General features: G+C 44.2%; 1 protein-coding gene across 4 annotated transcripts in view; it reads right to left on the reverse strand.

Moving 5' to 3' along the window:
- Positions 1-13,838, reverse strand: part of DCLK1 (doublecortin like kinase 1) — a 374,298-nt gene that overhangs the window by 51,587 nt on the left and 308,873 nt on the right. For all 4 annotated transcript variants that reach the window (XM_053563609.1, XM_053563611.1, XM_053563610.1 and 1 more), the window contains 4 exons: positions 12,508-12,592; positions 9,868-9,976; positions 834-891; positions 206-325 (listed from right to left, as the gene is read on the reverse strand). In XM_053563609.1, the coding sequence (XP_053419584.1) occupies positions 206-325; positions 834-891; positions 9,868-9,976; positions 12,508-12,592 (372 nt within the window). The remainder of the gene's footprint in view (positions 1-205; positions 326-833; positions 892-9,867; positions 9,977-12,507; positions 12,593-13,838) is intronic.

A 13,838-nucleotide genomic window follows, 5' to 3' on the forward strand; every position in this document is an offset into this window, starting at 1 on the left:
TACGCAAGGTCATGGGCCTCTCTGCACCAAGGCTGGGACTTGAACTCTTGCAGTACGATTCTCTTGTTAATATTACTCATCACTGTGCCAGCGCCCAGAAATGAGTACCTGAATACTGGTGGTAGAAAATAAAAGAAAAGAGCTTTATAATATGAGAATGGACAGTGCCCTGAATAGAGGTTTACTTCTTTTCCAAAGTACATACCTTTACTAATTCCATGACAAGATACAGTTCAGTTGGCACATCCATCTCCTCAATCAGAAGAACAATATTAGGATGCTTCACTCTTCTTAAAATAGACACCTCGTTTTGGATCATGTGCTCCTGTCGGAGGGAAACGTTATCTCAACCAGTGCACACAAAACATATGAGAAGCTAGCTCAGGTGAGTACAGCTGCAACATCTGAGGACCAAACAGAGTTGTACTTTGGGAAAATGTACTGAGTACACCTTATTCAGATAGCCCAGAATTGCCGTAAGATAGGGAAGGTCCTTAGATGATGTTCGTAATTTCAGAACTTATCATGAGAACTACAATTCTGTATACAGGGATGGAGTGAAACTTAGACATCAAACGAAGAAAATAAACAAATGTAACAAATAAGCAAACACATCAAGAAGAGGAACAAAGTAATAGCCCATATTCCAACTAATTTTTTATTCCATGGATATTTATAAAAAGTTATAGTCTAATAAGCATATAACATTCTATTCCACCAAAATGCAACTCTTAAAGTGAACTTATGTTTATTTGGGAGCTGAACTTTGTGCTTCTTTCAAACCTCCCCTGCCCAGAGCACTCTATTTCATAAGAACAAACATTAATACATACTTTTCCTCGACATTTGCTTTTCTTGATAATTTTCAGAGCATACTCCCTAGCAGTCGACCTGCAAAGAGAAAATTGTTCATTTTTCTAAAAAATAAAACTGAATTTCGGTTCTATTGAATCATTTTGTTAGGGATTAATTTCTTACCCCATACATCTTGCATTATAGTGTAAATATATATGTATTTTTTGTAGAGACAGAGTCTCACTGTACCACCCTCGGGTAGAGTGCCATGACATCACACGGCTCACAGCAACCTCTAACTCTTGCACTTATGCGATTCTCTTGCCTCAGCCTCCAGAATAGCTGGGACTATAGGCGCCCGCCACAATGCCCGGCTATTTTTTTGTTGCAGTTTGGCCGGGGCTGGGTTTGAACCCGCCACCCTCAGCATATGGGGCCGGCGCCCTACTCACTGAGCCACAGGCAGAAGGAATCTCCTTTCCTTTTTCTTTCTTTCTTTCTTTTTTTTTTTTACAAAGAAATATGTAAACGAACATTTACAGATTGATCAGGTGTAAGGATAACAGATAGGCTGGCATAGAAAAGTCTTGAGCTGTTTATGTCATCCTATCATAAAACATCCTGGTGGCCACTGTTGTGCTCAACTCCACCTGCCAGGCTGCTCTACCCTTCCCTCTGAAGGGAGGCAGCGACGGATAAGGCAGAGATGAGTTCTGCCATCTCCTCACCTCAGGTCTCTCTTAAGGTTCTCCATCTACCAAGGGCAGCTGCGGCCCTTTTCCGAAAGGTTCTCACGGTCACGGCAAAGACTCTCGGGGAGCAATTCATACTCTTTCAACCTTGGTTCCCTGTGACAGCTCTGCTGGAGAACTCATGGGTAGCATGTCTAAGGTGTACAGAAAGGGGCAAAACCATTTCCAGAACTTCATGTGACCTCTTGGGCCTTGTATAGCCATCTCATTTCATGGAAAGAATATGGAGGTGACAATTAAAACAAATGCACTTTCCCACAGCCACGTGGCAGTGTAAAAAATGAGGGCTCTTGGTTCTCAGGGTCCCTGCTCCCTACACAGCACAATCAACACCTCCCCTCAGCTGTGACAGGTGTAGGAGGAAGAGTGTAGTGTATGGGTGCCTTTAAATAGCTTCCTAATTTGTGTTCACATTTCTGAGATCCTGCAGTGCCAAACACAAGGACATGTCTATTACCAAAGGACGCAGTGTCTACATTCTCATCATAATAAACCCTTACTTTCAAGCGCGGCTGTTTCATTTCTGGTGTGAAACCATGAGAGCCTAAATTTTAACCTATAAATAAAAACTAACTTTATAGATTCAAATGGATACAAGGAGAATGAGATTGATGAAGAAAAAAGTTTTAGACTAAGTGCCGTTTCTCAACCCTCTAATCCTAGCACTTCGGGAAGCTAACGTGGGAGGATAGTCTGAGGCCAGGAATTCCAGACCAGCCTGAGCAACACAGTGAAACTCTGTTTCTACACACTCTCACACACTCACACACACACACAAGGTAGCAACTCAAGAGGCTGAGGAAGAAGAATTGTTTCAGCCCAGGAGTTTGAAGGTTGCAGTGAGCTATGAAGACACCACTGCACTCTAGCTGGGCAACAGAGTGAGATCCTAAATAATAATAATAATAATAATAATTTAATTAAAAAATAAAGCTTTAAAATATTCAGGTGGTGAATTAAATGGGATTTCATAGTTTCATGGTTAAGAGCAAGAAAATGGTTTGCCTATAAGCAAATCAAGAGGTTGGTTATTAAAAATCTATCTCAAAGGCATTTTAGAGACTATTAATGCCATTTACTTCCAAAAATACTTCTACCATTGTACTTCCAGGCCCCTGCAAAAGAGACTTAATAAACACTGAATTTTTATGACGGTATCTGGTGAATGAAGCCAGAATAAGACAATCACTTTGACGTCTCTTTTCTTCAACAGAGGGCTTTGGGGTGAGGATAGGAGAAAGTAACGTCCTTTGCTTCTGCTCCTGCTGAGATGTGGGTGTCTGCAGAAATCTACATTGCCTTAACTCTGAGAAGAAACGGAGTGGGGCCAGGTGAGGCGGCTGTAATCCCAGCACTCTGGGAGACTGAGGTGGGTGGACTGCTTGAACTCAGGAGTTCAAGGCCAGCCTGAGCAAGAGTAAGACCCTGTCTAAAAAACAGCTTGGCGTTGCGGCAGGCACCTGTAGTCCCACCTACTTGAAAGGCTGAGGCAAGAGAAATCGCTTTAAGTCCAAGAGTTTGAGGTTGCTGTGAGCTCACAGTCCTCTACCCAGGGGGACAGAGTGAGAATCTATGAAAGAAAAGAAAGAGAGAGAGAGGGAGAGAGAGGGAAAAAAGGAAAGACCAAGGGGCCCAAGGATGTCCTTGTCACTCTGTCTTTGTTGATCCATCCATAAAGACTGTGCCACAGCTGGGCAGAGGCCAGTAGGGAGGAAAAGGAGGGAGCCAGGCCCTGGCTAAATGCAGGTTTGGTGTGTGACGTCCCCACATCAGCACCATACCACCAGTGAGGCTACGGGGTAGAGCTGGAGGAAAAGCACTACAGTAAGAGATAAACCAAAATATTTCACATTAAAAATTTAAAATGTGCACTCTGGGAGACTGAGGTAAAACATCCTTTGAGCTCAAGAGTTCAAGACCAGCCTGAGCAAGACCGAGACCCCATCTCTACTAAAAACAGAAACTGTATCTGGGCATGGCGGAGCTGCCTCTAGTCCCAGCTCCTCAGGCTGAGCCAGGAGGATCACTTAAGTCCAGGAGTTTGAGGTTGCTGTGAGCTAGGCTGAGGCCACCGCACTCTAGCTGTCTAGTCTAAGACACAGAGTGTGACTCTGTGCCCACAAAATAACAACATAAATAAAATAAAGTAACTTGGGCAAACATAAATGAGATAGTGAAATAACACACAAAGGGACTCCTCGCAGCACAGATGCCCTGTATTACGTAAGACCACAGGGTCCCTTTAGGTAGTCTCTTCATAAGAGGCTTCTGAAGAGTTTATTTGCAAATTAAAAATTACTTAATCAAGAGGAAAACGGAAAGCTCAAGTGTCTCTGTGGATTCTGCTTTTTGCAAATCACTACATCAGGCAAATGTGAGGCTGGAGTGCATGAGCCCTCTTCTTTCTGCTGCCACCTGCTCCGTTCGCTGGTGGGAGAACCCACGGCACTGAGGCTTCCATACCACCAGCAACCCCAGGCAGGGACAGCAAGTGAGGACAGAGGCTGGGGAGGCTCACAAATAAACGTGGGTGCTTCTTTCACTGCCCCCACAAAGGGGCTGGGCGAGCAGGCCGGCGCTGGTCAGCAGAGGGTCAGCAGAGGGGGGCCTTCTTAGCTCTGTGACCCTCTGTGTTTGCTGTTTGACCCTCACTTCCCTTGAATGTATGATGCTAAAGCACTCAGGGAAAGGCCTGGTGGGAACACAGGAAGGGTGTAGTGCCCCTTCAACAGCCAGACACATGAGGAGCAGAATCCCTGGCGAGTGACCGAGCAGGTGCGTTTGCTTCCGAGGCCAAGCCTACAGCTGAGCAGACCTGGGCTTACGAGGAGAACCAACCTCGTGGGTCCCCCACGGAAAGGCTTTTGTAACGGGACTGAATGTTTCTGCTACATTTACTGGTATTTTATGTCAGACAAGGACCCTTGTAGAAATTGATGTTGCAACTTCTTCCTTGATTCCTTGAGGGAAGAACTGTAAAGTCACATAATAAAACCCTTAATTACTGGAAGTGCATGTTTATAGGAAAGTAGCTAGTCTGCAAAAACAAGCCTGAAAACAGGTGTTAGAACTAAATGTACACCACAGAATAAAAGTGTAAGTGCTGGCTTTAAGTCAAAACACTTGGCTGGAAATAAAACCTTCATTAACGTACTAGCCTGCCTACACGCTCTGAGGACTGCTGAGCCTGTGCAATTATTCCCTGAGCAGGGATGAACACGCTTCTTTCTTTGGTGGATTCAGAGGTCTTCAAGGAGTCTATAGAGTGGAATATTGAGAATACTAGGCACCTGGATTTCTGGGGGAAATATGCGCCATTTGCTCAATTGTTTCTGAATATATGTATATATAATATATATATATACATATTTTGGGGGGGGACAAAATCTCACTCTGTCACCCTGAGTAGAGTGCCTTCGCATCATAGCTCGCAGCAACCTCAAACTCTTGGGCTCGAGCAATCCTCTTTTCTCAGTCTCCCCAGTCGCTGGGACTACAGGCGCCCGTCACAATGTCCGGCTAGTTTTTCTATTTTTAGTAGAAGCGAGTCCGGCTCTTGCTCAGGCTGGTCTTAAACTCCTGAGCTCGAGCACTCAGCCTGCCCCGGCCTCCCAGAGTGTTAGGATTACGGGTGTCAGCCACTGTGTCCAGCCCCTGAATCTACATTTTTGACCACTTACAGAGCCCTTTATGCCACAACAAAACAGCAACAACAGAAAACTTTGTCTTCCTCCTTACCTACGGGAACGCAGTACATATGGTGACCTACCTATTAAGTGGGACTCAAGGGTCAGAGATCAAACTGCTAGAGGAAATTTCCGAATTTTACAAATTCAAATTGAGTGTACCTTCTTATGTTTGTGCCAGAGCGATTTGGGGAAAGCCTTCTTAATTAACTTAGTGATTCTCAGCCCAGACCAGGCTTTGGCCTGCTGCACCCCTCCCTCGGAGAGTACAGAATGGTTATCAAAAGAGGAATGGCTGGCAAAGATTGGCATGTCCAGCCTAACGTGGTTTCTCTTCCTATTGTTGTTTGCTATGTTTTGAAGGTTTTTAAAAAGAATATGTGGGCTCGGCTCAAGTAGCACAGTGGTTACAGTGCTAGTCACATACACCGGAGGGTTCGAGCCTGGCCCCGGCCAGCCAAGAAAACAACAATGAAAACGGCAACAAGAAAATAGCCTGGGCTCGGTGCCTGTGGCTCAAGCAGCTAAGGCGCCAGCCACATACATCTGAGCTGGCAGGTTTGAATCCAGCCCGGGCCCGCCAAACAACAATGACGGCTGCAACCAAAAAACAGCCAGGCGTTATAGCAGGCGCCTGTAGTCCTAGCTACTTGGGAGGTGGAGGCAGGAGAATCGCTTGAGCCCAGGAGCTGGAGGTTGCTGTGAGCTGTGATGCCACAGCACTCTACCCAGGGCAACAGCTTGAGGCTCTGTCTCAAAGAAAAAAAAAAAAAAAGAAAGAAAGAAAAAAGAAAATAGCCTGGCATTGTGGCAGATGCCTGTAGTCCCAGCTACTTGGGAAGCTGAGGCAAGAGAATCGCTGAAGCCCAAGAGTTGTTGCTGTGCGCTGTGATGTCACAGCACTCTACTGAGGGTGACACAGTGAGACTATGTCTCAAAAAAAACTCCAGGTCCCAAGCAGTCCTCTAGCAGGGTAATGACGGAATGTGCTGGAATGCCTTATTTATGGGTAGGGCCACGTATGGGGGAATGCACCATGTCTCTCTCTGCTATATCAGAAGTGCCCAGCAGAGGTCTGAACCAGCAGATTCCCCACACTTGCTGGTTAGTTGTGGAAATTCAGAGGATGGTGGCAGTTAGTGCAATGATAAGAATACCCCCTCTGCCCCAAAAAAGAGGGGTTAGTAAATTGCATCCTTTGCTTACCAGCTACTCCTAAAGAACCCAATCTCAGTCTCTTCCGTAAGGGAGTAACTGCCAAGGGCAGAGGTCTGAGGCATGCTGGAGTGTCACGTCTGACCTCCCCAAAGTGGAGTTTTATTCTGAATTTGAGCAAAAGCCCCAATGCTGCCAGGTGTCAAGAGGATCCTCAGGAAGGCCGGGAGGCAGAACAACAGTCAGCTAGCCAAGAGAAGTCTAGGCTTCTCCACACTGACTCGTCCTCCCAGGTCCAAAGGAAACGCCTACAAACTCCGGGTATGAGGTTCTCAAGGTGATTGAGATCTTCTAGTGGAAGCAACCCATTTTGGTGCCACTAAAGTCTTAGCTTGTTCCAGTGGGTTTGACCTGTTTACGTTCATGCCTAGAGCCAGCAGATGTTATGCAATTCTTCTGGCTTCTAAGTAGGTGAGAGGAGACAGGTCTGCTGTCTCCTTCACTGAAAAATGCAAGCAGTGCAGGTGGGAGGGAGGTTAGGAGCCACCTGGGACACCAGTCCTGCTTGCGACCACATCACTAGTCCCCCTGGCTCCTGTGGTAATTGGTCCTCATGGAGCCAGGAAAGTTAGGGCATCTCACGTCAAGCTGGTTACTTATGTTCTGGCCTCTCATTAGTGCTTTTCCAGCTCTTTCAGTTTACTGCGAAGCCTCAAAATGCTCCACAAAATTGCTTCAAAATAGTGTCTCTCTCCCAGCTGAAGTCATAGTTCACTCACTTCTTTCAGTGTGTCCTAGGGGCCCCTGAGGCCCCTCAAGAAGTTGCTCCTCTAGCATAGGCAGAAACCTAAGTGGATGTATCAGCTAAAGAATATGCTGGCCCAGGACCACAGAAAGACCTTGTTATTGTGTCCATTGTGGTAGGAAAATCTTGCCTGTGACAGCATATTATTAACAGAGGAGGAACACACTGGCCCTTGTTAATACATATTCCTCCTTCAAACTCAGGCAGAACGTACCCACCAGGGATGTGTGCCATTCATAACATTCTTAGCTTGCTTTTATTTTCTTGGACCTCTGGAAAATATTACACGAATGTTTTGCGATTTCTCTGGGGACTGAGGGCACATGCCATATGTCCTTTTTCAGCAGGGGCTGAATCCTGACCCTTCAAGGAGCAAAGTGGTGTTTGGGTTCTGAAGGTTCAAACAGTGAGACCCAAGACATGAACTCATGCAAAATGAATGCAATCCAAGTTAGAAAGAAACAAATCAATTCTGGATGGAGAGATGGGAAGTTTCTATCGTGACAAGACCAGTACTGTTGGACTAAGATGTCTTCCCATCCAGGGGCTTGTGAGGAGGCACAGCACATGGTCTCTGTGTCAGACCACACAGATGATGAACCCTGGCAAATAACCAGATTCCTCACAGTGTGAGGGCATGCAAATCTGCTAAAAATGGGGTTTTCTGCTACAGTGGAAGTAAAGTTAAAAAGAGCCGGATTTATTACTGGTAACAGTATCAATGAAATAAAAAAATATATAAAAATTATACTCACATATACACCTCATTCCTTAAGAATAGCTTTTTCCATTTAATTTGTCTTATTTGTTCAGGAACAAATGTGATGAGTGTGACTTTGGCTCAGCTAGGCCAGAGCCTTCCTAGAGACACCTTATTAGAGGGAGTGGAGTAGAGTGGTTAAAAGCATGGGCTTTGGAGCTGGCTCAGAGCTGAGTTTGGCCAAGTACTTACTAGCTGAGCAAACGTGGGCATTTAACTTCTCTAGGCTTCTCTGGTCTGTAAAATGTAGATAATACTGATAGAGTGGAATTATTATATTAATTAAATGAAATACAGGGTGGACATAAAGTTCCCGTGCAATTTAAAATAGTTTAAATTAGTTTAGTAGATTGCACGTGAACTTTATGTTGGCCCTGTGTAAGTTAAGGGCTGGTCTATGCTCACTAAATCATGGTTGCTTCCGTTTTGGAAAGTGTGAGTCCCAGGAATGTGATGGGACACTGTCTATGCTTGACACTCTTGTACCAAGTGGTCCCCCTCTGTGGTGGACAGATGAGAGGGACAGGGGAGAAAGGTGTCCTGGCAGCGTGGTCTAAGGGGTTTTTCAAGCTACCTCTTGCTCACACCATTCCCTGATGTAGTGTCTGCCCTTAGGGGCTCTCTGTTACTGTAGGGAATATCCATGCTTAACTGAAACATGGGGTGGGACAAGGTGTGAGGTCCCCTGCCCAAGGGTGGCTTAATGAGGGCTCTGTCGTCTTAGCTGGGGAGGCATCTTCCAAACAGTGGCAAGGGGTACAGGGAGCACACAAGTGGATACTGGCCAGACTAACAACCCTCATGGTGTCTGAGGCCCTGTGTGGTCATCCAGCGCCAATATGGCAGGAATCGGGGGAGAATGCGGTCTGGATCTTCTAGGTTAAAGCCTTGTCTGTCTTCTAGACCTAGTCATCTGATCTAAGTGGAGTGTAGAGCATGATTTTCACAGGCTGTCAAGGAGCTGGTAGGATATCCAGCCTCATCACAGGCCAAGAAGAGCAACAGGGAAGTGTGGACTCCCTAGGCCAGCCCCCAGAAAGCCAGAGGACACGCCTCTCAAGGAATGAGGCAAGTTCTCCCTAACTTTTCAATACTCTGCCCATCCTGCCCTGAGAAGCAGTTGCTGGCTGCCTAGTTCCCTAAAGCAAGTAACAGCCCATAAAAAGAAATTGGGGGCTAGGTGTGTTGGCTCATGCCTGTAATCCTAGCACTCTGAGAGGCTGAGGCAGGTGGAAAGCTTGAGCTCACAAGTTTGCGACTAGCCTGAGCAAAAGCAAGACTCTGTCTCTACTAAAATAGAAAAAAAAAAAAAATAAATAAATAAATGAAAGAAATCAGTTGCCTGGGCTCTAACTTTACTAGCTGTCACTTCCATCAAGCAGCCACCAGCTACTGTCCTCAATTAGGTATCAAGAACCCAGGAATAAACCCTTCCCTTTCCTCACAGAGTACCCGGCTCATTCATTTTAATGCATTTTAATGTATTAAGTACCAGTTTGTTGCAGGCAGTACATACACATTTTATAGCTTTCCAAGGTTATGGTTTATGTATTTAATTTTATGGCAGTAACACGACAGACATAAACTCTACACAAGAACATCCTGACCTTGACAAAATATGTCACCAAAAGTGGGGAAAAACTATTCAATGTATTTTTTTTTTTTAACAAAATGAAAAGAATTACCTAAAGAGCTGGCAAAGTTTTGCTGAACACATTAAAAAAAAAAAAAATCAAAGTCCTTAATTTATAGGAATCACTAAATTTTTCCAATCTGTTGTTAGATGGGCTTTTACAAAAAAGTTCTTTTTTTTTTTTTTGCATTTGAGGTTGACCGCAAATAGAGACACAATGTTGGAAAAATGTAATCCCATATGTTACCTTTAAAATCTGATGCAAATGATATCTCCCTCACCTTTCTACACATTCCTTGACAACAGCAAAGTTTCCATCTCCTATTGTTCTTCCGACTTTATATCGTTCTGTTATTGTGGCTGGAATCTGGAAGCCTTCTTCTGACACTTCTGAAAGAATCATTAATACTTTTTTATTGGTAGAAAAGGGAACACAGATGTTGCACAAGGAAACATTTAGAAGTATCATCTAATAGACTGGAACTGATTCAGAATCAATATATCATTTCTCTGTACAGTGAGGCCACCGTCATCCTCCCTTGCTGACATGGAATCCACTCAACAGTTTTTACCATGACAAACGATAAACTAATAGGAAATGTTAGGGACCCGCCCCACCTGCAGAAGGAAGACTTGGGTTATCTGCTGCAGTGGGGATTCTGAGGAGGAAATCTCGTTCTCTGCACTTCCTGCCAACTTGATCAACAGCATTTACTGAATACCCACTGCGTATAGAGCAGTGACATTCCTACAGATGGCACAGAAGGGAAATGAAGTTTGCAAAGGACTCTGGGCCGCTTAGCATTGTACAAGCATGCAAAGCGCCTGCTGTTTGGACGCTGAGCTTTACTACATCCTGAAATGGAGATCTCCGTGAAATTCCTTAGGAACCAAGCACCAACGGCCACCGGCCCCAGTCTCAGTGAGCAGATTTGAGACAAATGTTCTACCAGCAACCTGCAGAGCAGATGTCGAGTTAAAATTACAGTATCTATTATGTCTGTAAATGGAACAGTTTTGTAGCTTCAATTATGTTAGTGCCACTAACACAACACATTTCCCCCCTGAAAATGCATTTTGAAATATTTTACAAATGCCTAATAATGCTTTAAATATCTAAAGCCATAAAACTAAATAAGCCACACTTAAGTCACATAAATATGCTGGATAACCTTTAACATCTTAGGGGTGTAAAAAGCCTTTTATGGCCGGGCCTTAAAATGTGCATGCTTTAAAGTTATAAATCCTAGCTCTCCCTCAGGCAGCCTGAATACAAACGTGATGGAAGCCTGGCGTGTTTTCTAAATATGCTCCCCTTCTGCCCTTACACCCATACACCAAGCCTGAGTATGTCTCCTCAAAATAAAATGAAAGCCTTAGGTGGTGAAAGGGCTTTCTTGTGATTTCTGCATTTGTGTTTACTCTGTATTGTTGGAGAATGACAGACAAGACTTGTGACTGTCAGGGGCTGCCTTCCTGGTCTGCACCACTCTGGGTTCCAGAGTGGATGGAATTTCTGGGAAGTGTTGAACAAATTACAGGACAGTCGCTGCCACTACTTTTATCCGTGGCATTTGTGCGTCCTTCTTACCTCTTTATAGGTGACATTTCACTCTTACCTTGCTAGAAACTATCTAGGTCGTCTCCAGAATAAAGTGAGGGCCTGAGCCAATCGTCCCCAGCCCCCCAACTCACACCCAAAGAAGACACAATCTTGGAATCTCATTTGCAGGACTTAGCTGGGGGAGTTTTGATTACTGTAAAGCACTCAAATTTACAAAACATCTCCCAGATGACACAATCTTAAGACTCTTCCCTACAAAGGGAATAAAAGTAACCATCTCCGGCTGTCAGAACAAGTGTGACCTGCAGATGGGACAAGTAAGGTGCTACTTCTATCCCGCCTGCCACAGAGTGCGAGCATTCGCTGAGACCCCCATTCAAAGCTCGTGGCTTGAGATTGTTTCTCTGGCCATTGATGTAAGGCACCTTTTAGGTTTCTGGCTAAGAAGACTCAGAGAAGGCTTAGGTCAAGAACCATTTCATTAGGAGAATACACAACACATTGGAACAAAAGAGACTTCTAGGTGGCTGAGTTTCAGACTTCTGCAAATATAAGAAGTCTGATATTACATGATAGTCAGGAAAGAATTATTATGCAAATCACATATCTTACTTATAATAATACATATCTTACTTATAATAATAGTGCTTCCCTCAAAGGGTGCACTATTGGGGAAAAAAATTAAATCATGTCATTTAAACCAATGAAGAAGAATTGATTCTTGAGTGTAGCTTGATTGTATTACTTTTACATTTTTCCAAATATAATACTTCCCCATAATTGATCTGAGCCTGATAACAGCACCCAGGGAGGATGTATTACAATCTGCACTTTATAGAAGAGGAATTAAGGTGTGGAGAGTTGAAGAGGCTGACCCGAAACAACCCAGGGAGTTAGTGAAAAATTCAGTTCTGGAATCTGGGTCATTTGACCACAACACGGAGACATTCCAAAGTGAATGAGCTCAAGGATATTTTTGGGATTGCCACCAATTCATCCTTTTTATAAAGTCCTATGTTCATATATTGAATTCATTTAAGTTAGAATACATCTGTGGTACTATATCGGTGGAGAGAGTCAATTGTCTTTCATATACTAAGTGAACATTGTTTGGGAGAACAAAGGCAGCAATTATACCCTCTTATTTCTAAAGCAGGCAATAGGTGGCCTTCTTAGGATACTAGATGTGAAATATCTCCATTCTCTCGGAGGAGAGAATCCTATATACCCTTTCAATAACCCTCAAGAGCTGTTTAGCCTTGTCCAGGTCACACTGCTTGAGAAATCAGAGATTTTTGGAGCCAATGTAGCCAGCCCATCCTCTGCCTACTCAGACACCAAGTCCCAAGCCCATCACCTTCTCCGGGGCCGTCATTCTCGTCCATAGAGCTGCAGACTTTGGTGGATGCAAGTGAGGTAGAGGAGCCGCCATGCTGAGAGCTCTGTGAGGGGGAGAAGCAGAGAATAAAAAGCAGGGTCAGAGTGCCCGGTCTCCACGTGGTCCACTCAGCCCAGAACCCCCGAGACAGCTTCACCCACTACCAGGGAAGACTTGGTCTTAACACGTGGAAACACAGGTCCTTGGAATATTCCAGTAGGCCCACCTCACCTTTCCTCTCTCCCTTTTAAGCATTAATAGGTTGTGGTAACAGCATTGGGCTGATCATCGTAAATGTGGATGTTCCATAACTTCTTAGACCTTTTTTTCAAAATTAGCACCCTTTAGCCCCCTGGGTTTGGCAGATTTTAGGCCTCTCACTTCACTTTTCCATGCTCTCTAAGTAAACAGGCCTTAAATGTGGCGTCCTGATCTACCCACTATTTTTTTCTAGCCTTAAAGTTACAGCAAACTTTCTCTTTGGTTTGCTTGCTTTTAGGAAATGTCCTATAAAACAAATACTCTGCCTTACCACAGCTTAGGGAGAAAGGTTAAAGAGTAGGTTTGTTAATTCCACTTTGAGGTAAAGATACAAGCACTAAGAAAGGGAATGGTCTATTAAATGTTACATAATATTCCATATTATTGTCAACGCAATAACACGTCAATACAAGAACATGTAACATCGTAAGACAATAAGAGAAGCCCAGGCCTGGTGATTTCCTCATTATTTTTCATGAATTTTGACCTAAGACCCATGAGAGCAAACAGGGTAACAACTATATTAGAGAGCTCAGAGGACAAAACAATACCAAATATTTAATATTACGATTGGCCGCGGTGCAGTACTGTAACAATGAATGATCCCATCTCTGGATCTATTTCTCGAGAAAACAATTTGCACATTTCCAGGCTATTTCTAAACAGTGAACACAGCTTGTCCTAAAACATCGTCCTTCTGTTTCCCTGGGTTATCCACTTGGTTGGGCTGATGGGAGCAGGAGGCATTGGCTCATGGTGCTGGCTGTCTGTGGGGCAGAGAGAGGGAAAGAACACCTGTAGTTGAATTAATAATAAAGAAGTGGTGAGAAGCAAGCGGACCTATTTTTCCTCTGCTTACCTGTTTCCCTTCAACCTTCTCCCCATTCCATCCAGCTTTAACTGTGCACAAAGTAGGAGGATAGAGGGGTTTTATATAATGTCATTATGCCCAAGAGTATCCTGCATAGGCAACGCAAAGATTGTAGTTTTCATTAAAAAGATTAATATAGTTGAGGAAATGCTACCTAAATCACCTCAGGGCCATTTGA

The sequence above is a fragment of the Nycticebus coucang genome, chromosome 15 (genome assembly GCF_027406575.1).
Source record: "Nycticebus coucang isolate mNycCou1 chromosome 15, mNycCou1.pri, whole genome shotgun sequence".
Classification (NCBI taxonomy): domain Eukaryota; kingdom Metazoa; phylum Chordata; class Mammalia; order Primates; family Lorisidae; genus Nycticebus; species Nycticebus coucang.